Consider the following 27,950-nt stretch of genomic DNA (forward strand, 5'->3'; position numbering starts at 1 on the left):
AGGCATCTCCAAACTGAATGAACTCAATGCACAGGAGTTACATCATCTAATTCTGGCCAATCTAAGATTGCAGATGATCCAACAAGTGGAAGACAAGCAGATCAAGATGGTGGTGTCAGTGATAAAGTGAGGACAGGTGAGTGTAAAAAAAAAAGTTACAGGAGGGACATTGCCTGCCCCTGCTCACAAAAAAGAACCTGCCTAGTTGCAATTTTTTATTTTTTACATTTAGTTCTGCTTTAATGTTTGCCCACTGACAACAACTGATAAGCAGAGGCAGAAAATTTAGGTAAACTAGCAGGCCGGAACGTGAAAGAGAAAGTTTGGACAATAAGCAATGTTGGGGGAAGGGGATGAATTTTATCATGACCATATATTTTAACTGGTATTTTAACTGGTGGCAAACAATGAAGAATTAGGAAAACTCCACATAATCAGCAAGCAAATTCCCTTGTTTCTCATTTCCCCTCATAAACATGCTAATGAAATTTGATAACTAAACTATTACTTTTCCAATACATAATTTGTTCTAGACCCAGTGACATCATCATTGGGTGTTTGCAGTATGAGCAGATCATGAGCGTTGGTGGGGGCTGGCGGCGTGTAGACAGGGAGCTATAGGAACACCCACCCTGGGCATCAATTCTGTGACAGTCTTGTGCCACTGCTTTCTGTATATTAGGTATTTGTGAAATGATGGATCTCAAATTATCAAATACATTATTATTAAATGCAATAATATTAAATGCAGGTTTGTATTTGTAAGACCATGCATGTTGCAAAGAAATGGTTAAGGGGACCATTTGTAGGAGATTCCAACCTCTCATCCCCACATTGATTTTTATTACTTATGGGGCTCTATCTCTTCCACCAATTTTTTACAATATATTTTACAGGATAAGTAGTTCAAAATGGAAATAAGAGCTTAACTGTTGACCTTCCTGAATAGACAATTGAGGAGAAGCAAGCACCTGCAAACATCTGGATTGAGAAAGAGGAAAGGGGCAAATGTTGTGTAGCCCCTTTCTTTTTAGCTAAACCATACTTCCGCCTGCCTCCATGGATGGCCCCTGTCACTTCATCCTCACATGACCCCAGTGTTGGGGCTCTGCAGGGGAGAAGCCTATTAGAATCTGGAAACTGTTTAAAAATATAAATAGTTATATTGCTATTAGGACCTCAGTGGATAATTCCTCGACAGAGTGTAGCTGAAGGGTCACTGCATGAACTCAGTTGGGCTGATTTCCTCTCCTAATGAAATACAATCACGTTTTTTTAATTCTTGAAGGTTGTGTCTATTATAATAATATATTGTAAACTTTGCTTTAAGAAATGGTGTAAGGAAGACAACCTTAATAACAATCTTTTTGTAACCTATCAACATCTGAAAAAAATGAAATGCTATTCATTTGTATGTTATTACCTTTGAGCAGAATGACAGTTTCTGTAAATTCTTCCACAGAATGGCACGTTATCCAGTCATTGTGATAAAATATGTATTTTGAAGATGTATAGTGCTCTTTAACCACAACTTTCTCCAGGAACCATGATTCTGTAAAAACAATGTCATTGTTAGACCTCCCCTCTAGCTCAGTAATAATAAAAGCTTTTGTGTATGTCATATTTAAATAGAAAATGCATGGTGAATATAGTTTGTCATGTTTTAGAACTAAATACGGGCATGGGTAGCATATATATATATATATATATATATATATATTAACAAAAAACATTCAAGGTAATCTGAATTTTCAATGGTTTAGTGTGTCTGTCATGTACTGATCTGAAGAAAAGTATTTTTAAAAAGACATAGGCCTATATGGGACTTATATGGGACATGTAAAGAAGTGATACCATAGAAGCTATTTCAACTAATAGCATTTGATGGTCATAAGGTTTTTCACATTTACACTTGCAGAATTTTGTTTCATGGTGGTCATACACAGGCAGGCCATCTGCAGAAAATGTATCTAATAGACATACCTATGGATATCAAACCACTGGAATTGAAGTTGTGTCATTGAAGAACTGCATAGTGTATGCTTACATCCCATGGGTGGTTAAATATCACTGATCAGCCCATACATGACTGAGAAGTATCTGTAATATTGGAATGCCGGATCTGTTGTGTGTGGCAGATCTGTACTTACCGGTCTTTGGGTTTTTAAACCCAAGAACAATGCTCTGGAGTTTACCAAGATACACGACTTTGATTTTAAAGTTATCCACCTAACAGATAAATAAAAGCACGCTGTAAGAATAATATGTGCTAACTATAAATGTAATACATTTTAAATAGCTAAAAACAAAGAAAAATATGGCAAGGCATATGGACCAATATAACATCCTATATCTTATCTAAATAGATTAGGGTTATGCAATTTTTTTTACAGAACTGATATCTCCGTTATTTGTTCATGTATATTGATGCACTTTCTGGTACTGTTATGTGGCCTTCACTAACACATACCTGGTTTCCACTGATACAAAGCATGGTTAAGTATATATACTGCCTATAAGTTATTTACCTATTTTTTTTTTATGAAATTACATTTTCATTGACTGAAAAGTTTAGTTAAAAATTACTATTACAATATATGTTGAATGTAATGCAAAGAAAAATAAATATGGGCATTGTACAGGTGTGCTGCTTTCTTTTTTGGATTTAATTAATTTCAGGGCAATTCCTATAAAAAAAATACCTTTCTGTATATTTGATATAAATCAGCACATTTCCTACCTTTTAAATATAGCTTTACTTTAACTATATAAAAACAGATGACTACACAGCAGGCTGCTCAACATGTGCAGATATACTGCATGTTAGAAAAGACCTTACTGACATTTATTTATAGCACATAATTGTGTTAAAATGTTAGGGTTTCATTTATCAATATTTCTACTCAACATCTACCAATTTTTGAATAAAATTTTATTGTTATAAAATAATAAATATGTATAATTTATATATGTATAAATATGAATAAAATAATTATGTATTAAAAAAACCCACTCAGTGTTCAAATACACATTGCAAATTTCCTCTATGTTTTATATATAATTTAGAATTGTTCTATTTAGTGTTTATTTAATGTAAGGAAATCATGAAAAAAAACTTTCATATTCCTCTAAGACTTTTATACTGGGAGCAGCTCATGTATTTGCAAATTACTGATAAAGTTCTATAACAGTACTTTAGGTTTATAGGCTGCAGTGGTTATTCCTTTCTAATTAACAGATCTTTCAGACAGAGGGATAACTATCCTCCTGAGAGTAGACTGGTTTTACTTTTTCATAAGAGCTTGTGTTTTGTGACTGCTGTCAAATTAGCCCTGTTTACAGAAAGCAGATCCTGCAGGCTTTACAGAAATTCATTTGCTGTAATATTTGTAGCTCTTAAAATGTGTGAAGAGGAACATTTTATATTGCACATTTGGAAAGCAAACATTAACTCCTAGTAATATCAGCCCCATGCTGTATTTTAAATAGAACCAGGCAGGATTTTATTAACCTGTAGAGCAGCATTTTTCAATTTTATTAAAAGATTAGACTGTTTAAAACATCAGAAAATTCGCCTAAAAACCAAACTATACTAACAAGTTTGTCGATGTGTTTGCCTCAGATTTCTTATCAATTAAGTGGCAAAAACTATTGAAATTATATTTGTACTGACAGTGAAGGACATAGTCAACAGTGAGCCCCTGTGCAGAACTAATCTGGGGCCCGACTGTGCATTGCAATGGTTGCTGCACATTCCACCCAGACTGTGGGGGCCCCTGTTGATACAGGAGGGCCCTTGTTTGGTGGCACACTTTGTACCTATCTCCGTCTGCCCCTGAGCAATGACTTTTCGTTGCAGACCCTTCACTTCAGTTGTGTGAATGGATTTAAAATGGTGTCCAGTTCATTTCCATTGTGTTTTAATGCTGATCTTTCTGCTCCAGAAACTCTGTGGGAATAATTACCTTATGGTACATTACATGGCCATGCTAAGGATACTTAAACCCAACAATAGCTGCTTTCATCCCTTCTGTTTTTTGCCATAGCTATCTGTTCAAAGAATTGTATCACCCTAAAGCCTTATAGGTGCAAAGGTGCTTTGATGTATAAAAATATCAGCTTAATGAAAATGTAAAGTGCAATTGAGTTAAACTTGTGCATATTGTGTAGAAACCTGTAAAGCGTTTGAACACTGCTTATAAAAAGATCTGCAATAACACTTGTCTTAGAAATGCTTTCAGCAATTGGACTCAGGAAATGTAAGCATGCTGAGGGGTAAAGAGCTGCTAGTCTCCAAAGTATTTATTATGTTGTTTTTCCATATTTTTTTATTTGTACTGAATGAAATGTACATAGAACATGACAGGGACAATGACCTCGTGTCTCTGAGTGCCTATAATTGAGGTTTTAAGCTTGATTCACTATGGCATGCCATATGTAGAAGGTTAGAAACAGGCCAAGCTGACCTGTGTGGCAGGGGTGCAATTATTCTTAAGACTTGCAGCCATTACACATAAGTAAATATAAGTTGCTTTATATATCCCATCAATATGAGACCTAACCAACCTTCAGAATGTTTATTTTCAGTAAAGAAATGTTTTGCATTCTATTTGCGAAAACTATTAGCTATATTCCTGGCTTAAAGGTTCTGGACTATAAATCCATATTTTTTATAGTCAAACCAACTCAAAGATACTTTAACAAAGCACAGGACCTAAAATATTTGCACATATATGTAAAATATATGTAAAAAACATATATGTGTGTTTCTTACACACCTTTCTGTAGCAGAAAAAAAATGTGGACAGCATTCAGGTACAACACAAAAGCCAGAGCAGCATTTCTCATAGGCTGGTGGCAGCAAAGTTACATGCAAGCACCTCAATCTAAGTCTAAACTTTAACAACATAACTTTGGGTGTAGTTGAAAGATGCCAAAAAGCCTTTTATATCCCAGAAAACATGAAACCATTTCTTCTTTCTCTTGCTTTACTAGCAAAATGTGGTCCCAGAGAATGCAAGGTGCCTTCAATACAGCATTTTGGGCTTTGATTGTACTAAATCAAGGATATGGCTGTTAAAATAATCACCAACCAATCTTGCTTAAAGTATCACAATGTCTTAATATTGCCCTGACCAAGGCATACCTTCTAAATCTGTGACTGTCCCTAGCTGGCAACTGGTTGACTTAAAACATCAAACTTTGAAAATTATATTATTCTGCGTTGTATCCTGAAGGTGGGACATTATACATATTCTACATAGCGGTTCTAACAGAGAAACAAGCCCATCATTAACAAGAACAAGGCAGCCAGTAAAATGAACTACCATTTACATGCTATAGTATTAGGTGCTGGTAATAACAGAGGAGGTGATACTAATGTTGCCGGTGAATTTTGGGAGAACATAAGTGGGCATATTAAGGCAGAAAGAACATTTCTGGCAACATGGAAGTCAACCCTCCTTTTCATAGCACCCATCACTGCAGCTAAATGGAAATATGTTGAAAGTTTTGATGCTGAAAAGGTCTCAATGCATGTAACAATTGCATCCATTTTTTAGTAGACAGTTTACACTTTGTTCTCTTCTCTTTTCCTAATCAATAAAATATTTGGAAATACACACTGGGAATTAACCAAGTATAAGTGTAATATTTTAGGGAATAAATTGTATTTTACCCTGTGACTTTTTTTGGAAGGGGTCTGATATTCCATAATAACATGCAGCCAAACATAGATGTTCAAATAAATCAGCCCTGATATGCTTGTAAGGTCAAACTTTTACCTTTCAGGCTGTAACTGTGTAAATCCAAGCTGATTCCTGTGATCAGCTCTCAAGGAGCCATGTACAGAACAGCTCTGCCTGTGGCTTTCAAGCATTAAACCATAATGTATGTTGTTGATTTGGTTTGTCCTTTATGTTGTATAAACCTATTAGATCTCTAACTGTAATTAGAGATGCTTAGAATTTCCTTTCTGTGTGGCGGATTATGCTGTTATTGTCCACAATATAGAAGGTAACAGTTATGATTTTCTTGGCGATTTACTTTTTTTGCAATGGTTAAGCATATGATTTTAATTCAATTGAGCCTGCTTGTGTGAAGGTCACATACTAATAAACTGTTTACACAGTGTATTTTAGTCAGTACTTATGTATGCTTGCTGTGGGAAAAAGCACAGGAGCTGATAATGGATCAGTAAAGAATGGCACAACAATGTTCTAGAACAGGGGTCTGCAACCTGCGGCTCCGGAGCCGCATGCGGCTCTTCAGCCTCCTTGTTGTGGCTCCCTTCGGCTGCCGCGGGGAGATCTCTGATGGGGGATCCCCTTCCTCCCAAGACACTGCGGAGGAGGGGGATTCCCTATCCGGTGTTCTAATGAAAAAAATCTACCAGTGAAATAAATCTACCACGGGGCGTGTACAAATAGGTGTGTACAATGACATCCCCCTCCTTTGAACCCCAATTCCTCTGGAATGGGGAGATGTACATAACCAAAAATGTAGGTGCAAGTGGGGGACACCTGTGACTAACACCCCATAAACTTTAATTGTTAGGCTATCATCAGAACATAAAGAACTCTGAACATCAAAAAAATCTACCGTTACACATTGCTGGAGGCACCTGAACCCCAATTTCTCTGGAACAGGAAGGGGGTACAGGTGAACAAAATTAGAGGTGCAAGTGGGGGAAACCTGTGGTTAACACCTCCTAAAAACTCCACCCATCAAAAAACCCCTACCCTGTTACACATTGTTGGAGGCTTCTAGCACCTAAACCCCAATTTATCTGGAAACGGGGGTACAGGTGAAAAAAATTTGAGGTGCAAGTACGGGACACCTGTGGCTAACACCTCCTAAAAATTCATAAAAACTCTGCCTATCAAAAAAATCTACCCTGTTACACATTGCTGGAAGCATCTAGCATCTGAACCCCAATTTCTCTGGAACGGGGGGGAGGCGGTACAGGTGACCAAAATAGAGGTGCAAGTGGGGGACACTTATGGCTGACACCACCTACAATTGAATCGCTAAGGCATCGTCAGAAAATAAAGAACTCTGACCATCAAAATAATCTACCCTGTTACACATTGCTGGAGGCTTCTAGCACCTGAACCCCAAATACTCAAGATTGGGGGGTACAGGTGAACAAAATTAAAGCTGCAAATGAGGGACACCTGTGCCTAACACCCCTTAAAATGTCATCGCTAAGGCATCGTCAGAACATAAAGAACTCTGCCCATCAAAAGAATCTACCCTGTTACGTTAGAAGCCTCCAGCTTCTAATGTAACAGGATGATACGTTAGAATCTGGAGGCTTCTAGGGGCATAGTTCAGTGTTTAATTTATTTCAAAGTAGGCCTACACATGCACACTTGTTGTAACAGGTAAAATTAAAAAAATATTAAAACTTTTAAAAGTTTATAAACTGTGTTATGTTTTGCGGCTCCAGACTATTTTTCTTTAGTGGAAGAGGAGGCAAAATGGCTCTTTTGATAGTAAAGGTTGCTGACCCCTGTTCTAGAATTAAGTCAATCACACTCTTAGGCACCCACTGTAGTGAATGAAGACAGTTCAGTACTCCCGGGTCCAGGTATAATTTCTGCTTTTTTACCAGCTGTGTGTGCACTGAATTTTGATCCATTTACTGCTTATTTTTTTGCTTGTTGTAGAATTATTGAAAATAACGTGCTTGTTAAAATTTTGAAATAGACAAGACTATGTTTTTGGATAAGGGATGTGTGATGTTTTAGGTATGCATTCTTATGTATAAATTAAACTGAGAGACTTATACACATAAAACTGATATTCCATTTGTGTGGCCTGTTCTCCAATCTGCGATTGGTGGGTCTTTTTCAATGCTTGTTAGGTGGAATGAGAAAACGCCATGTTGGCTGCATACTGATGAACTCATCACAATATATAATCTTTAATCATCAGGACGATGGGTACACAGGGCCCCTGTCCAGGATCTTGCCGCCCTGATGGGTTTTACCTGTTTTGCAGGTTTAGTTGTAAAGTGAAGATAAGGCAAGAGAAGGGGGAACCGTGTATACAATACATATATGTTCATGATTAACATTTAGACTGGCATACTCTATGTGCAGTTAGGTCCATGAAAGGTCCATAGCTCAAAAGTAATTGGACAATTGATTATTTCATGGTCTGGTGTGGGCAATTCTGGGGGGGGGGGGGTGCTTGTATGTGAAAAATTTTGCTGTGAACAGACAACATGCGGTCAAAGGAGCTCTCCATGCAGGTGAAACAAGCCATCCTTAAGCTGCAAAAACAGAAAAAACCCATCTGAGAAATTGCTACAATATTAGGAGTGGGAAAATCTACAGTTTGGTACATCATGAGAAAGAAACAAAGCACTGCTGAACTCGGCAAAGCCAAAACACCTGGAGGTCCACGGAAGACAACAGTGGTGGATGATCGCAAAATAATTTCCATGGTGAAGAGAAACCCCTTCACAATAGCCAACCAAGTGAACAACACTCTGCAGGAAGTAGGCATATCGATATCCAAATCCACCATAAAGAGAAGACTGCATGAAAGTAAATACAGAGGGTGCACTGCAAGGTGCAAGCCACTTACAGGCCTCAAGAATAGAAAGGCTAGATTGGACTTGCTCAAAAAAAAGCCAGCACAGTTCTGGAAAAAAAATCTTTGGACAGATGAAACCAAGATCAACCTTTACCAGAATGATGGCAAGGAAAAAGTATGGTGAAGTTGTGGAACAGCTCATGATCCAAAGCATACCTCATCATCTGTAAAACATGGCGGAAGCAGTGTGATGGCTTGGGCGTGCATGGCTGCCATGGCACTGGGACACTAGTGTTTATCGATGATGTGATACAAGACAGAAGCAGCCGAATGAATTCTGAGGTGTTCAGAGACATTCTGTCTGCTCAAATCCAGCTTAATGCAGTCACATTGATTGGGAGGCTTTTCATAATACAGATGGACAATAACCCAAAACATACAGCCAAAGCAACCAGGAGTTTATTAAAGCAAAGATGTGGAATATTCTTGAATGGCCAAGTCCGTCACCTGATCTGAACCCAATTGAGCATGCATTTCACTTGTTGAAGACTAAACTTCAGACAGAAAGACCCACAAACAAACAACAACTGAAAGCTGCTGCAGTAAAGGCCTGGCAGAGCATTAAAAAGGAGGAAACCCAGCATCTGGTGATGTCCATGAGTTCAACACTACAGGCTGTCATTGCCAGCAAATGGTTTTCAACCAAGTATTAGAAATGAACATTTTATTTTCAGCTTTTTTAATTTGTCCAATTACTTTTGAAGCCCCTGAAATGAAGGTGTTGTATAAAATAAAGGCTTTAGTTCCTCACATTTTTATGCAATCTTTTTGTTCAACCCACTGAATTAAAGTTGAAAGTCTGCAGTTCAACTGCATCTGAGTTGTTTCATTTAAAATTATTTGTGGTAATATACAGAACCAAAATTAGAAAAAAAGTTGTCTCTGTCCAAATATTTATGGACCTAACTGTAAATATTTAAAGTGTATAGGCACCCATGCAGAGCTCTATAAACACATTGATTGCTAGACTTTGTATCTCCTGAAACACTCAAAAACAACAATTCCACAAAAAAAAAAAAAAAAAAAAAAAATTATATCCACTGTTTTTTTAAAGCCTTAAGCCGTGTAAATGGAGGCGATCCTTTTTTCCAGCTTAACAGGATTGCTAATTGGGGTTAATTATTTAACTCATTTACACAGCACTTTCATCTTCTGCAGAGCTTTTACCATGCCATATGTCATTAGCATATTCTAAGGGTAATTTTAGGGAAGCCAGTATGTTTTAGGATGTGAGAGCATATTATATGATTGATATAGTCACCACATGTTATGCTTTCTTTTTTTTACCTGTCTCGCAGCAAAGGAAAGCATACCAGTAGCAGATTCATTTAGGAATTGCTTTCCAGAGTCACCAAGCTCTCCTTCCATGCAGATGTAAATTCCTCCAGCACTTCCTCCATCCACAGCATCTCCAGTGTGTATAGTAACTGTATACTCCACCACTAGTAAAGAAATTAAATACGTGTGTGTAATGACTGCTGTTGTAAAAAGCTAATAGATCAACAAAGAAAATCTGAAAGTTACCAGGCAGAGGATCCTTGTCAGGAAACAGGGCTGGAAGCTCTACACACTTATCTTCATTAGGTCTCATCCAGCAATCAAAATGGAGCCACATCTCCTGATGAGTCACAGTGTGTTTCATGTGTATGGAGGATAAATTCCATGGCATTGACACTTGTGTATGAGACCAGGAAACATGCACCTTACTGATGTCTTTTATTTGTAGTAGCTTTTCCTATGAAACAAATTTATTAAACTTAATGCACCACGTGGTCAATTAATAAAGGTAACACTAGGCCTGATTCATTAGAGCTATCCAGGGCTGGAAAGGATACACTTTCATCAATGAAGCTGGTTGATCCAGTCCTGGCAGGGACTGTCATTATTCCCCAAGGAAAGGGATGATCCAAGGAGACCAGGGCCAGGACATTGCAGCCTATCCTGCTTCTGCCTCCATCCAGGCAGAGACAGTTTAGCCTAGCTTCAGCTTCTTAGTTCGAACCTGTATGATGCTTGTCCTAAACTAGAAGAGGATTTTATAGCAACTCTCTGGAGACAGTTAGCATTAGGGAGCAGACATACATAGCGAATGAAGGAATGGAAAACGTTTTTTCCCCCATTACAATGCATCAACCACAAGAGATTTTTTGATGCTTCTGTGGAGTTATCTGTGGAACATTACTCTGTGACTTTGATCCCAAGTCCTAACCATGCTGACTTAAAGGAATGGGTAATCCTAATAGGTTTCAATTGGATGATATTCCCAATATTCTTTATGTCTTAAAATTTTCCTATAAGGAAGCAATATCTGTGAAATGCATCAAATTGCTTCCCAACATGAAGTATTTTAGGTGAACTTTGAGTAAGCAGCAATGTAGCAATACCAGCTGGGAGCCTATCAATATGGCAATGTAAATTATAGTATAAGAGGATGAGCCAGAAAGAGATCTTAGTTTGCACATAAGGATAATGGATAATATTAATATTTATATGTTTTATGCATTCATGTGCAGCAGACAATTAGGCAGGGAGCACATCTGGGGTAAGTGTACTTTTCAGTTCATATAAAGCAATGAAACAGAGTAAAATATTATGTGGTTACCTCGGTCTGCAGTGAATTTCCACGAACTGTTATTTCCATTTGCTCTTTTTCTTCATTGCCATAAAACCAAAGAGAAAAGCGATTCACATTCTCTGAACTTTCAAATCCAGAGCCAGCAATATCAATTACCCACAAACCTCCAGAGTCTGCAACTGGTTTGGGTCTCGCTGCAAGTCGTTTGCCTTTTAAAGAGAAATATTATTAAAGAAATGAAATGAAAAGAACAGAAGGCAAGTAATAAAATCACAGAATATTTATTTGACATATCACAGGTTAAAACGTCTGACACAAATAGGTATCTATGGCAACAGATTTGTAACACTGTCCTGAGCAAATCAATTCCTATTTATTTTGGCTGGGTAGGATCTATTATTGCACTTATTTTACCATCCTATTTTTTATATCAAACAAATATGAAATATAGTCTGGGACTCAAACTGCATTACAGCTTACAGACTAGACATACCTATTGGGTGCAGTTTGCAGACTGTCTCACACAGTCCCAGGTGACTGTCCAACCAGTTCCATAATGGGAAAACCCATTCTGTAGCAGAATCTTGAGATTCTTTCACTGTGACCATCTTCAGATATATTCCTGCTCCATAACCTTCCCTGTCATGTCCAATTACCACCTTCCGCAAATGCCCCAGGGACACAGCTTCCAATATAAAACAGTCGGTCTAAGGAGAAAAGAAACATGTCTGAGTGTATTTTACTAGCAAGAAAAAAAAAAAACAACAGACATCATTTTTCAACAAAATGGGTACTATTTGAGCATGACTACTTAAAAAAACAAAAATGTCATATATTGCAGCTTAATAGACTGTTTAGTAATGGTTTATTCATTTTTTAATCTTTTGTATCCTTATTTTCAATTGGTAAACCTGCAAATAATACATTTCCTGTCCCTGGGTGGCAAATTTAGGTTTCCCCTGTATCTATGGAATTTGTAACACAGGCTAGACTTCAAATATGTCTGACACGTTCAACTATTCCATGGAGGTGCTTGGATTGGTAATTTATTAAGGCAAGGATGTCTATGCTTTTTAAGCTTCCATGAGGACAAAGACTCTGCATATCCAGCCAATAAATAATTTCCAAAAAGGAATGGTAAGCTGCAATATATACTTTTCTTGTTTGTGAATTAGGATAAGATTTAATGAGTCAAATGTGGAGCCTATGAACAAAGGTGGATACCTATCTCATGTGCATGTCTCAGAGCTTTCCCTGTGTAAAGCTGTCCAAAATTACATAGAGTAATGGTGATCATCTTGGTAAATATATGGGACCTCTAGTGTGACCTTTGACATATACATTTTCTTTTTTTCAGCACAGACAGGACTTTATTGTGTTTGTAAAGGCAAAATTTTTAGAAACGTTCTGGTAACAACTGTCTAAGTGTGGGATTCCAATCAATTTTGGGGGATCTTCTCTTGTATCTCCAAGACTGGAAATGGGACATCTGAAAGGGACATCTCCCCCATAAGACACAGAGAGCTAAAATGTAACTAACGGGTTAAAAAAAAAGTTTTTTTACTGATACAAGAAGAAACAGAGATTGGGGATGAAAGGGAGAAAAAGAGAGCGCAACAGAGAGATTGAGAGAAAGAGAGAGAAACCTAGAGAGAAAATGAGAAAGAGAAGAATGTGAGACTAAGAGGGAGCAAGAAAGAGAGAGGATGAGAGCGGAGAGAGAAAAGAGACAGAGAGAGAGAGATAGAACAAGAAACAGACCACAAGATATAGAGATGGAAGTAGGGTGTAGCACAGATACTGTTTGGTATTAGGAAAAACTACCCACTGATTTGAATTGGCCTGCCAGAAAGAGGGGTTCATAGTTTGTGGTGCACAATAGGCAAAGAATGAGTATTCCCATTCAATGTTTTATTGAATTACTTTTTTAAATTTAATTTTAATTGAATTTAATTTTTTTTATCATCTGATCTATTGAAAACATCTGATAGTATATGGAAGTGGTTTACAGAAACCTCAAGACAAACTCAGTCAACCTGTTTATTTGTATTTTAAAACCAAAGAGCAACTGTGCTAAAGTCATAAAGCCAGTTCCGTTTATTCAGATCTTGTTATCCACTTCAGTCACAGCATAGAAACAAATCTCCTTAGACAGTTTCAGGGAATCAAACTTTAAAGCTTATAGTGTATAACTAGATTGTAAGCTCTTCGGGGCAGTGTCACTGTCTGTATTATTATTATTATGTCTTTGTAACATTTGTACCATGATTCCTTAGAAGCATAGGTATAACATTCTATAGCATCACAACTGGAATGGGTAAAGAGGAAACAAAGTCGACCTAAACAACCACTCGAAAACTTATTTTAGAAAAGGAAAAAGTCACACTTTTACTGAGTTAACAAATTAACAATACTACTACATTGATCAAATCCTATTAAGTCACTCACATGAATCCATTCTTACAATCATTTCAAGACAAGGCGGTGCTAACTGTAAATTATTTTGCTAACCCTTTCCACTTTCCTAGGAAGTCTTTCCAAACTTGCCCTGGCTTTGCAGTGTCTCCAATGAAAAGGGACCCTAATCTTAATGGCTAATAGCTTTTATTCTCTTTTAAAACCATAGAATCCTTAGGGACCAGTTGATTTAGCAAAGATTGAACAGTATCTTTGGTACAATTATAGATTTGTATTTACTGCAATATTAATACCTAACATTTGAAATAATCAAAGGTAATATTTATACTAAAACACAACCTGTGAACTGAATTGGTTGTATTAACTTCCCTTCCATGTAAATATGTGATTTACACTTTATTGCTTGTTTCTTTCATGTGAAGCCAGGTAACATAAGGTAACATGTGACCCATGTGATTTCTATAATGCCACCTCTTTCAGACAATATTGTGACATTGTGCCTATTTTAATCATATGAATTGTGCTAAATCATTAACTGAAACTATTCATTGGACAGATGAACTCTTACGATTTCTTCTAAATATGCAATTACTGCTTAATAGTAAAAGTGATAAATTGCTGCATGGAATAAACTCTCAGCAGTAGCTGTGAATAATACATTAAATGAAATCCTGGGATGGATATATTAATTTAAAACGGAAAATGTAATCTATTTAAAATACAATTTATTTTCACATTTTATAATCCTCGGCAACAAGGATACACGTATAGTATTGTGCAGTAAGGAAAACTTAACTATCCATGTCTGTATATATTAAGCAAAAGAATAACGGGGCTGCTGAAATGATAGCTGTTAAGTATGATATCCTGTTAATACTTTTCAGTGGAATAGTGTATAAATTGCCACATTTAAACTAAAATAGGAGAATTTGGATTGGTTTTAAAGCACTTGGCACCTTAGCCACCATTGTTCAAGGTTCCCCTGTGTCCAATGTCCAGGTTATACTGCATACAACTAGAAAGGCAATCATTTTCTAGTAGGAAAATGCAAAAAAAGAGAGAAAGAGCTTAGCAGCTCTAAAACAATACATTATATTATATATATTATAATAAAACAAGATGGTGATTGAATCCACCACAAAACTGGAAAGATAAATAAAATCTGACCTTAAATTGTGTAACGTACCAATCAAGATATTGTGTGGTGGCGGCAAATACTTATGTCAAATTATAAACCAACTCATGTCCTTGTCCTTGAATTTTAGCCCCAGACAGTACAGATGACTTTGACTTCTTACAAGTTGAAATTAGGACCAGCCTCTTTCTGGGGCTTCTATACATATTTACACATGGCTGGATCTCCTTGCTGCTATTGCTGCAGCAATATATTACTACAGTTATGATATTTCTACTTCCTAATAACAACAAGCGATAGATCACTATTATAAGTCATCTTTAACTGTAAGAAATCTAACAAATAAAAATATATAAATCAACTTCTGTTACTGAATTCAAGTGTATGTACACTTGGCTGGTCATACACTTAAGGGCTCTGTCCAATAAAAACTATCATAGTACAGGATACAAAAGTAAAAAGCAAAAATAAAACAAAAAACAAAAGCTTCTAATAAAAAACAATAGCACATTCGCAAAAGTGAACCTATTGTGTGGTCCTCCGGACATGTCACGGGTCACACTCCAGGCCCCTAATATTAACCAAGTAGACCACTCTGGTTTCTTGACTTTCTATTCTTGACGCTAGATGATTGACTTTGTTTGGCACACTAAAGCTATAGTGTTTAATTTGTAAACAAAACATTTTATTCTGTTTATATGATATTTTAGAACAGGTTTCCTTGTGCGCTGCCTCTGGTCACGCACACATGGTATAAATGTGAATGCTCAGATCAGCATATAATTCCCCAAAGAGACATAAATAAAGGAGTTTCATATGTGTAAGCACAGAAGCAACTCTAAGTTCTTTTGCAGTTCACAAGCTTTTTTTTCATCACACAGCATACAATATGCTCCTTTATCTACTGGAAACATTGGAAGGACTTAAAATAAATATTCACTAGATGTAATATTTCTAATATAAGTTTAAAACTTTTAAAAGAAAAAGTAGATGCTCAAAATAGAACACCAGGCACAATTCACAATTATTCTATATTAGAGCACCCCTCCTAAGCACACTGCCAGGTTATTATGTTAAAAAAGATGTCAGAATACCCTAAAGTCACTGGTAAATTACTTTGCCATTTGCTGACATTGGAAGCATAGCTTTAGACAGCTGGAAGAACTGTACTTGGGTCATCAGTACTTGATGGGTACACATGCCCCGGTTCTATTTTCTTTGGGTTTGGAAACAAATCTTTGCAGAACTCATTCAAGGCAAACTCAAATAGAGTTCCACAGATATGTCTCCGATGGGAGCTCATTGCTAAGGTAAACAGAGGAAAAAGTCCTATTTATCTGATGGTACTGCTCCTAACATCCATCATCCAGTAGGAATGTTGTCTATTATGTACATTGTAAATCTGCTGGATAACCATTATTCGGTTTTCTGGGAGTCAATTTTTAAAATGGCAACCGCTTTTAAGAAAAACGCAAAGTGGTTTGTGAACTTTGTGAACCGCGAACATCCTGGGGTTTGCCAAAAACTCAAGTTTGGACAAACTCGAACCTCATTTCTAATCATCACAACTGTGTGCTTTTTTCATTAGTTCTAGAACTACCGTTCCCACCAACCCTGTTATCATATTAGGTTTTAGGATGTCCTATTTTTCCATGTAGCAGGTTTCCTAAGATCTTAAAATGCATGCCCATTATCATTTAAAGAATGCTAGAGAAAAAGACTTTTGGAAACATTTTTGTTGGTGTCATGATCCTAGTAGTTCCAAGAAATTTAAGTAAACCTTGAATCTACTTTTCAGCATCATATCTTATTGTAAGGTCTCATTCAAACCTATTTAAGTACCTCTTTTAATGTATCACTCTCTCTCCTTTACATACATTCATGATAGATTTTTTGAAGAGCTCCTTTTCTTTACCTCCCTAGGATCACAGAGGCTGGCATAATCTTCAGTAGGGAGCAGGGAGAAAAGATTCAAGAGGTTTTCCTGTGTCAGGTTGTCCCCTTGGATCACATATTGTATCCTCCAATAATTCTCTGATTGGCAGGAAGGGTTATTAGCAAAGACAAATCTGATAACCTTTCTTATCAGCATTCATAAGGACACAGCTGCACAAGGTGACAATACTGCTGTAAGTTTACTGCAGAATGTACCACCCTATGGAAGAAATTCTCTTTGACTGGCAGGACAAAGTATTAATCAGGGAAATGAAAACCTAAGAGGTAAGTAAATATGTACTTAAGTTTATTTATTATGATTTTTAATATACTGCATTTTATATTCCATCTTCCCTGGCTCGTTCTATCAAAAGATGGATACATTTTGGTGGTTTTATTTTTATAAATATGATTTAAATTTAAAAAGAGAACAGCATACCTTGTTTCTTGTAAATTTGCTTCCAGGGACCAAAGATTTGTGCAGTTTTCTAGCCCCTGAATCACCTCTCTCCCCATAGAGAGTTAAGTAGACATTAGCTGAGGTTTCTGCTCCCCAGTAATCACCAACATGCACAGCAACGATGTATTGGTTTACTGAAAAGACAGTACAAAAATAATTAAGCAAAGAGGTAAACAACATACTGTATGTGGCTCACAAAACGAAATGGCTTTATGTGATAAAGGATTGGAATTATACACTTCCACAACAACAGATGCTTTGGTGAATACATTATCCAGGCTAAATTTAACAAGGAACAAATATAAGGAACAATTCAGTATCCCCTTTTGAATCCTTATATCTGTGAAGAAGCATGCTCTAAAAACCTTTGGTATTGCTTCATGCACCTTTAGGTGGTTGCACTTTATATGCAGAAGATTTTAGACTTTTGAGCATGAGCCCTAACATTGGATATTCATACAGCTCGGAGGTACAGAATGTATATAATGGGTTTATTTGACTTGATTATGATAAAATTATAAAAAAAATCTGTATTCTATACATTATAAAAGCAGGTATCAAAGCAGAGAAATGAACTCGATATGTCAGATCACATGCATGTATTGTACCACAATGCACACAACAGCAAAATTTCTTGTAGCTTTAGTTAGCTTGTGCAATTGTGAATTTCCATTTTCATATAAATAAATATGATAAAATTCTTATGATTTGCCTTCAGCTATTCTGTTCCCTAGTTATTCATATTAGGAAAACCAAGCTACTGATCACACAGGCACCTCATAGGACAATGGATGATCTTGGAAAAGGGTATCAGAGGATATATAAAGCAATCTGTTTGGGGTTTGAAATTTTAAACATATTTATGAGTGCCTGTTTTAGAGCCAGAACCCTTGAATAGTAATATTTTACCTTAAAGCAGACCTAAACTAAATTTATTTTACCTTACATAAAGCGTAAATAAAAGGTACATAAATCACCATAGCGATCAAGACAGAATGGGAGAGCAGATCCAAAAAGTATGCATCCCAGGAGGCTTCTGGCTGCTCCTTCTGCACATACTCCTATTTTCCTATCCACGTTCACCCACCATGTCATCTCGCAGTGCGAGATCGGGTGACATAAGAAAGAGGCAGAAGAGGACGGCCCCGGCGCCTTGCCGGGACGAAGGAGGCTACCAGGACGACACGGGACCTGATCAGAAAACCTCCAGAGGGATCGACATATCTGCTATGGTAAAGGTGAGTGCTTTTTCTTTTTTTCTTTTTCAGAAAACTTGCGCTATAAGGACTACTAGGTTTTATTTAAGCTAACCATGTGACCATCTATAATTTTTTATTGGAAAACTTATTGGACTTAAATCGGAATTAAACCCCTGCCAACACATCGAAAGTGCATGCCAGTGTGCTTAGGTCAGCTCTTACTTGAACTTAAACACTATTTAGTGTTCTTAAAGCAGAACCAAATCCAAAAACAAAAAAATGTAATATACTGCAGATTACCAGTCATTTTTCAAGGTTGGTACATTTTCAGCAAGTACAGAAAATACTTGCTAGAATATTGACATGGTATTATATTATAGTGGGCTTCACTGACATCATTCCTGTCATTGGATGTAGCCCCCTGTAAAACATATTTAGATGCCAACACAGCAGCTTGTCCCTGGATGATTCTGAAAGCAGGTATGACCCAAGTATGGGCATGTCACTCAAGTATGGGTATGTCACCCAAGTGCAGGTGCTTTTTTAAAATTAGGTCAGATTAGCTTAAATCCAAGTCATTACCATCTCCAAATTGAACTATCCAACCTCCACTAGCTGTAACTTCCTGTGAGTTGGCCTGGAAGCAAAAGCAATCATATTTTATTTATTTATTTGCATGAACTGTAAATCTCATCACCCTCCATGTAACGGAGATGAAGAAAGCCAAACATGTTTGAAGTCCAACCTGCGAGAGAACCAGGACAGTTAGATTCATAGATACAGTGGAAACAAGAGCTTACACTCCAGGGACAAGAGACATATTATTCATAGAACTACCTGGTAAAAATAAAGGCTATAAATCGAGATAGAATATTAGTTCTATCCACCTATTAGTTATATCTATCCATTAGCAGTCACTACATTTAATTACTGGTAAACTGTAACATATTAAATATTTGTTTTTAGATTTAGATATGTTTTAACTAAATTTACCTTCCAAAAGTTCTTGCTGATTGTTCACAACTCGGAATTCTTTCACTGATTCTTCCTCTTCAGTATCCACTGAGAGCCAACAGTTGCTGTCAAATTGTATCTCTTGCGCAGACTGTTCTTCTGAGATATAAATGCTTTCCAAATGCCATCCTGGGGTTTCGGGTAAATGTTCACTGACAATTCGTATCTTATAAATGTCTCCAACATTTCTAAACCTCACCTGTGTTTTAGACAAAAATCAAGTAAGTCTTCTTTTAACATGGTGAATACTGGCTCCTAAATCTACAATGTATCCAATGAGAATTTAAAAATTGGTCACATGGCTAAAACAAAGATCTTTGTTCTTGACCACTAGGGGGCGTATGGAGGAGCTGTGAGCCCTGAGAAGGGCCAAGGTGCACAGTCTAAGCCGTAACCAGGTTTTCTCCAGAGCCTCTGATGGTGAGGATGTTGCACTACTGGTTACGGCCAGGTTGCAGTCCTTGGGCACACCAAGGTGGGCAAGCACAGTACCAAATCACCAGGCAAAGGGATAGTCAAGGAAAGCCGGGGTTGAGATAGACAGCAGGCAAGGGAGGTCAGGTCACAATCCAGGGGTCAATAGCCAGGGATCCAGGAGACAGACAGCAATGACCTAGGGGCCACTCCGAGCACAGGGAACACTGGAGACACTGGAACAGCAGGAGGTACAGGAGAAGCAGGGATAACCACAGGCAGAGAGGAACACAGGAACAGCACAGGGAAGTTGGCTGGGAACCAACAGACTGGACAACGAGGGGTTAACACAGGAGCTGGACACAGGAAACACTGGATTAGGCAGCGGGTGTATAGGAACTAGTTCACAGAATTTAGGGAGCTAGGCACCAGTAACTTGAAACACTAACACAGACTGGAGTCTGCGAACAAGCTAAATAGCCAGGGCTGGTAAAGGGGCTACTTCCTTCCAGCGGCATGGGCGGAGTTGATAAAGCTTGGAAACAGAGGCATGCCCAGCATCAGAACTGCCCACATGAGCAGGAGAGAGATGCCTGTGGTTTAGGAAGGAACAGGTGTGACAGTTGCCAGTATCTACTTTTTTGAAATTACCTAAGTTTGCAACTTTTTAACACTCAGTGGAGCAAAATTTAACAGAAGCCCATCACAAGAGGCTGATGTTCTACCCACATAGTCTGTGAGAGGTAAGAAGAGCTTAAATGCACTGAATTTAAAAATTGGCCTTCTGTAAACTTAGCAAACTTTAGCACATTTGCAGTGTTTCTTTGGCCTGATTGGCATAAAAGGAAGCATTAATGGTAAAGGGAATAAATGAGATGCCTCATCTAAATTTAGAGGTCTTTACTAAAATGATGCTTACAGTATCTTGTATTTCCTGCATTTTGCTTTCTGTTTGTTCTAAATCAGTGACCTAATGGAAAACTGTACTATGAGAAATATGGAGAATGGTGATCTCTGCCTTTGGAAACTGAAATTGCTTATGTTGATTGTACAGAAACCAGTTACAGATACCAGTTTACTGGCCACTTAATGAATCCATAGATATGGGATGAGGTTTACCAGATCTGCTCTAATTAGTGAGGTTATGTGACAATATTATGGTTATAGAAAGCAACCAACTCTGGTCAATAAACTCTATTCATACTTTAATGATTATACAAGTTTGGGAAGTAATCCTGCAGACATTTTGTGTGTGGTTAGAATGTGCATGCATGACCTTACTAGGAGGCTTAAGCTAACTACAATTAACGGACATCTGATGGTTGCTTCATTTTGAACATCATTAATCTTTATTTTACCATATTAAAAATCATAGTACTAAACAAAAAAAGATCAAAGCTACAAATCCCTTCATTATTATTTCTTCTACTTAAAGTAACTGTCAAAAAATGTAATGAATCAATAAAAAAGTAAAAGCCTTGTCACATTTAGGAAATGTACATCTTGTAGGGTATTATGTCAGCTTGAACAGTCTTTTGTATGAAACATGCTGGTGGTAAGTTTACAAAAGGATATAATTTGAGAACAGAGTAGAGATTGAACACAAGCAAAACGTAGTAACTTACACTCCAGCAGATCAATGTGTGTATAATCAATAGACACCATAATGCTATGAAAAGACCAATACTATGTTAAGTGAATGTATGGTACTCTAGCAAAGACTATTAAATGTACATTTATTTGAGGTCTATAAATGTTATAGACTATTAGCTTCATTCTCTTTAGTTTCCAATAGGCATGCTTCCTATCCTCTGGTTTATTTATGTCATTTATTTTTTCTATAGAACTAAAAAATTCTGCTGAATTTTATATATGGTGCTGATCAGTCTCATACAATAAAGTCAGATTGGGCAGGATGCAGGTTATCCTTATTTCATTGACAAAGAAAACCAGGAAACTAATGGAATCCGCATTGCATTGGAAGAAGATACAAAAACCAAGAAAATTATTTGAAACTGAACAACAAGGTATTGGCACTGCAACACCATATTGCTTACTGTGTGTGTGTAAGTTTATAGAATAACCCACAACAACCAAACAATTGCCAGATTTCATTGGTTCACAGTAGCTGATAATGCTATGGGTTGCTGAACATTTCATACTGTTTTTTAACATAAATAAAGTCCTTTCTATATAAACAAATCAAGAACAACTGCATGCAATCAAAATGATCTCAGCATATAGAGATTTTTTGTAATATAAACCAGGACTCATTGGGTGGTAGGTCAGTAGTGAGATACAAGTAATTTACTAGTGTATGCACTATGCACATAAAGAGTGTTTGTTTTAGTATATTAATAATAATTCTGTACCTATATAACATAACAGCTTGCTGCATTTAATGCAATATCATTATACGTGCAACACAAACCTATCTTGTGCCTAGCTTAACCTCATTTTGTATCCAATACAGCTCCATTATATGACTGATACAAATATCTTTGTGAGTCTGATGAACCCTTATCAAGCACCTGACTACATGTTATCCATCATCTTACAAAGACATAACCTACTTTTGATAAATTCTCATCCATTATATGACAACATTTCAAGTTTTATCTGATTAATTGTCACTGTAAGTAAAGAAATAAAAACCATCATGCATCAAAAGACATGGGCGGCTCACATACAGTACATAAGATAGCATAAAAAACCTTATGTATAATAGTGTATAATGTAAAAAACACATATGGTACTGCAAAAATGTGGGCTGTACTTTAAACCAGAAAAGAAGCCCACACAGGAATGAGATGAACACTACACTAACAATACTTTTTAAAGCAAAAATGCCTAAATTGGTTGTTGTAATCAGAGCAAATATTACTAAACATTCACAGCGATGTTACACTTTTGTTCTCACTGTTTCATTTTTGCCCTTGTTAAGAAACGCTTTTTGGGCCCGCGATTCCGTGCTGTGTACCACACAGCCAGTTTTGCCCAGCAATGTCAGCAGCTGCTACTTTGTGCTGTATCAAAGTACACAAGCTATTTTGTTACTATAAATGAGTTGTAAAAAGAGGTGTTCACTATAAAAGGGCAACTTTCTATTATTATCGGTTATAAATGCATATCATATCCTGCTTTCTTAAGCCAAATAGAAAAGTAAGGTAAAAAAAAGAGGCTACAAAAACCTTCCAAATTTCCCTGCCTTGTTACTGAAGGAGGATTTTAAAATCCTATTGTAAAAGTGCACATATTCACAAGATTCTAACTTAACGTGATTTGGAAATGTTAACATATATATGTAGTTTCTACTAAATAAATATATATATATATATATATATATATATATATATATATTGGCCCATAGTGAGGAAAGCCCTAAAAAAATCAATAGTTCAATTAGTGTTAAACTAGGACTACTGTATAGACTATTGGGGGGGGGGGGTTAATAATAGAACGTTTGTTCTGTTTTGGACGTAGTGTTTCTCTACAAAACCATCAATAGGAGTGTATAAAGAGTTGCCATTATTGTGGAATATAGAGAACCAGCTCATTCTCGTGAATGAAACTCATAAAATCATTGAATCACTGAACCATAAATGAGGAACAATGTAGGATGATTTGACAGCACCAAGCCTGCAGCTTCAGCATGACTAATGTTGAAGTACCCTCTAGTAGATATTTAGTAATATTATGTCAGATGTAGGAAGTGAATTTATCATAAAAACCATGACATTTCATTTCAGAGGAGAATACAATTAGGGATAAAAAGTTATCAGATAAATGGTACAGTTTCTTCTTTCTTTAGAAGAAAAGTATGAAGTTTAGCCAGATGACAAATACAACTGAATGAAATGAGTGATGAGGTTTGCTCACACACGACTGGGTGGTTGAAGTCAGAAGAGCTTCGTCTCATTCACCAACAGTGAACAGTCTAAACTCCTTTAGTAAATCACTTTGTCAACTTACACAGAACTCTTCACTGGAACCAGGAAGGAAACACTCTTTTTCTAAATCTTGTTGCACAAGTTGAATTTCTTTAGTTTTTCCTTCAGACCCATACATGATACAAGTGACTCTCAAGGCATTACTCCATGAGGAATCTACCGCTGTTTTAATGTGCATGGTCCACGTTTTTTCTATGAAAGATGCAATAAAAATGTTTACTTAAATAAAGGACGTTATCCGAAATCATAAAGAGCAATAGTAATGTAAATGATAAAAAGTAATAATGATAGTAAAAATGATCCCCTGATTCTTAATAATGATACCCTCCTACATTTATCCCCAGTTTATTATACTTTATCTGAAAATTTAATTTTTTTTCCTACTTTTAGTTTTGGTTTTACTTTTGGGTTTCTTAATACTTCCTGACCCATGATGGTAAGTTGTTATTATCATTAGTGAGTGGTCATTCTTCCAGAGCATGGGGAAATCTCAACACCATAACAGATCTCCTAAATAGAAGATTTTCTTTAACCAAAGCTGAATAATCCACAACTTCGACAGTAACTTAGAATCTAGTGATGGTCAGGGTGACCATACTTCTGCAGTAAATCAGGTAGATAGTGTAGTTAGTGCTGCTGTGCACCCACCTTCCACTTCACAGTGGAGTATATACTTGTAAACATTTGGTGTTAGATAGTGGCCATGCCAGTATTGAGATGTTTTTTAGTTCACAACAATGGTGTCACCATAAAAAATGTTAATGGTTAAATAAAAGCACTCACAGTTTCAGATCTAAATCCTTTTTTTTTTTATTTTTTTTTTTTACCAATGTTCCCAAAAGCAGAACACTCACAAAATATATCACTTACCTTTATCAGTGAGAACCTTGTTACCTCCACAAGCACCATCTCAAGTTCTCTCTTCTTTCTGGCGCGGACAAAACAGAGGGCAAATTTATATTCTTTCTTCTCTATTCTAGGTTCTTCTCCCGTCACCCGAACTCATGCTGTGCAAGAACGGGTGACATGCCTTCCTGCAAGTGTTACATTATGGGAAAGCCTCTGATGATACATGTCTCATGTCATGCATGTGCAAAACCACACAGCCCACAGCTTCCCGGGATATGTGACTCAAGTATGCCAGGAGGCTGCAGGTTTTCCCTTCAGTCTTTTTTGCCGTTGCAGTAAAGATGGGGGAAAGAAAAATTTCTTTTTTAAAAAGGGTTTTTAAAAATTTTTTTCAAAAAGAATTTTATTTAATTTTTATATAAACAAGATATGCACCCTTTTATATAATGTTAAAATTGTCATCATATGTACGCTTAAAAGAGAAAGTGTTATCTGTTGCCCTGCCAAAGAGAGCCATGTTGTCCTTGTAACACGTTAGTTTGCTTTATAAAACATCAATGAAAAGGTTATAGATCTGGAACTGAGTGCTGACATTTATCCATTATAGTACGACATGATTTGGGAATGCCTTACAAGTTTAGGATTTTGCAGAATAACAACACATGATTCAATGATGCAACTCATTTGTCCTTCAGGCATATCAATATATATTTTTTCATGGGATCTTAATCCCACTCCCACAAGTAAATGTTGCATACATATGTTTTAGCCTAAAAAATAACAGCTACATCCACAATGGTCAGCATTTACTTATTTATAAGGTATTTAAATCAGTAATCAGTAGTCATCTATTATACATCTTTTAGTCACTGTACTACACTACAAAGTTTGTTTAGCTGCCTATCAATCCAAGTTTTTTTTTTCCAAACCAATAGGCAACTTTTGCAGTAGACGTGTTTTAGGTACAGTAACAACTACTTTATAAAGAACCAAACATATGGGCCCTGAGTTATTAAAGCTCTCCAAGGCTGGAGAGGATACACTTTGATCAGTGAGGCTGGGTGATCCAGCAAACCTGGAATAGATTAGATGGTCCAGGATTGAAAACATTTGCTAACAAATAGCAAAATATTTTTACTAAATCATTCAAGGTTTGCTGGATCACCCAGCTTCACTGATGGAAGTGTATCCTCTCCAGCCTTGGAGAGCTTTAAAAATCAGGGTTATTATATTAACAGCCATCTCTCAAATTTCATAAGCAAGCAATGCATTTAATACATTTGTTATAGAAGTCCATTCTTAATATTGAGGTTTTTTTTAATATTACATACTATGTACAGTCCCTAACATCTTTTCAATATATTTCTCACAAAACAAATTGAACAGGTCTATAGTTAGCAGGTAAGCACCTTGATCACTTTCATATATCAATATTATTAATGCAACAGTTGGTACCATGCCGTTCACTAAAGGTCTAAGAAATGGAAGTTATGGCTTAGAAATGATTTAAATCAATTCCTTGAGGATGTCTTTTCTGCTGTATTTACATTTTTCTTTTTTTTAGCAAATTTATGTTAAACCACAATTTTATGGTCCAAATTTAGTATATACTACATTATAGATTAAATAAAGCACACTCTAGAAGCAATATGGCTGCAGCACCAATCAAACTCAGAAAATGTTTATAAAATAAAATTCACGTAAACAATCAAAGAGGGTTCAATCTGTACAGAAGTAGCATCATTGTGGTATTCAGTTTTAGGACTGAAAGGTAAGAGCACCGTTCACTAACCCACCGTGCAGTCCACTTTTATTTAGAATGATAAGATTCTAAGGATCTTTTCTATTTTATTTTGGTAATGTGTATTGTTGCTATATTTTGCTGAATGTCTGCAAGTTCTTGTCAGTGAAAAGTCTTGGATATTGTATTTCAAATTACATTATTTTGTATTATGTGCTTCTGTAAGGTATAAGCATGCAAATATGATAATAATAATACTAACACATAACTAATATATCATTCACACATCACATGTAATAATATTACTATTTTACATATTAGAATCACATTATAATCAAGCTCTTTACAAAACTTTACAAAAGAGATTTTAATACGTTTCTGAAAAACATAAAGTTTGATTGACAGCTTATTACAAATTTTAAATTTGTTTAATAAAGAGACCTGCAGTAAAATTACAATAGCAGACTATATGAATAGTATAATATTTCTATTATACACTATATGAATATTTAATTCAACATCCATTTAAAACGATTATTTGCAAAGATTTGAAAGTCAGCTCATTAAAAACTGTTATTTTAGTTGAAATGTTTATACTCTTCAGATGAGGTACTCATTTCTCAAATATTTCAGAGATTAAAATCTTAGTCAGTGCCATCAGATCCCATCTTGGCCAATCACAACCCTCTCTCCTAGAAGGAGGGCTGCTTTTCTTCTAGTAGTTTAAGAAAATGAAATAAAAAGAAAATTAATCAGATCAGCAGAGGCCACATTGAAAGGGCCCAGCAGGTGGATGGAGACTCAAACCTAATGGTAGAGAATGGGCTGTAGAAGACCACAGAGATATTTAGGAAATGTAAAGGTGTTTGAACCCACTGGACTTAAAGCTCAAACTGAACCATTGAAGTGTCTGAGCTGTCACATCTCAATCTGCCTTGTTAGCAGAAAAATACTAATTGCCCCAAAGGCCCACTTGAAGGAGCCACCGGGATACGTAGGACTTGTAATCTAAATAGAATATTTTCAATTATTTTCAGGCCAGCAGTGACACTATTATATTAGAGGATTGTATCTATGTACACATGTTAGCTTTGTGCTTTTTTTCAAAGTGATGTGTGTGTTTTATTCTTTACTTTAAAATGATTTTCCATATGCTGATTCATAATGTTTGATTATCTCCTCTGGGCTGCTGCATTTCTTACCTTCAGTGTCCTCTTCCGCGTTTTCCATTTCTGCAAATGAAAGGGATGAAACTAATCATCAGTCAGTTCTCCAAATGAATAATAAGATGGTAATGAGCTGAGAATTCACAACACTTTACATTATCATTAGAGAACTGAATCATCAAGCCATTCTCTCTTCTGAGCTTACGATGAAACACCAATTTGTCCCCTTATAGTAGAGCAATGGCTAGGGAGCCCTAATCAGCGTATTTGTATTTTCTTTACATTCATTTTTACTGTCACGTGCAGTTCACTGATCAACTGCTTCCTTCCACAAATAAACATAAATGTCCATCAATAATGTGCCTACTTTTACTTGATTATCATGTTTATTCAATATATATTATTTAACATGGAACAGATAGATTAGAAAACTGGTCTTAATGACCATTGCTAGGATATCTTGGTCAAGAGTTTAATATGCTTTAAGTGT

The 27,950-nt window shown here is 36.4% G+C and overlaps 1 protein-coding gene across 2 annotated transcripts in view; it reads right to left on the reverse strand.

The window, feature by feature from the left end:
• Positions 1–27,950, reverse strand: part of RP1 (RP1 axonemal microtubule associated) — a 198,862-nt gene that overhangs the window by 64,400 nt on the left and 106,512 nt on the right. For both annotated transcript variants that reach the window (XM_072411198.1, XM_072411197.1), the window contains exons 31-40: positions 27,497–27,526; positions 23,727–23,896; positions 19,320–19,539; positions 17,107–17,261; positions 11,673–11,886; positions 11,207–11,388; positions 10,129–10,339; positions 9,892–10,046; positions 2,151–2,229; positions 1,424–1,552 (exon numbers count right to left, since the gene is read on the reverse strand). In XM_072411198.1, the coding sequence (XP_072267299.1) occupies positions 1,424–1,552; positions 2,151–2,229; positions 9,892–10,046; positions 10,129–10,339; positions 11,207–11,388; positions 11,673–11,886; positions 17,107–17,261; positions 19,320–19,539; positions 23,727–23,896; positions 27,497–27,526 (1,545 nt within the window). The remainder of the gene's footprint in view (positions 1–1,423; positions 1,553–2,150; positions 2,230–9,891; positions 10,047–10,128; positions 10,340–11,206; positions 11,389–11,672; positions 11,887–17,106; positions 17,262–19,319; positions 19,540–23,726; positions 23,897–27,496; positions 27,527–27,950) is intronic.

This window comes from Pyxicephalus adspersus, chromosome 5 (genome assembly GCF_032062135.1).
Source record: "Pyxicephalus adspersus chromosome 5, UCB_Pads_2.0, whole genome shotgun sequence".
NCBI classification, from domain to species: domain Eukaryota; kingdom Metazoa; phylum Chordata; class Amphibia; order Anura; family Pyxicephalidae; genus Pyxicephalus; species Pyxicephalus adspersus.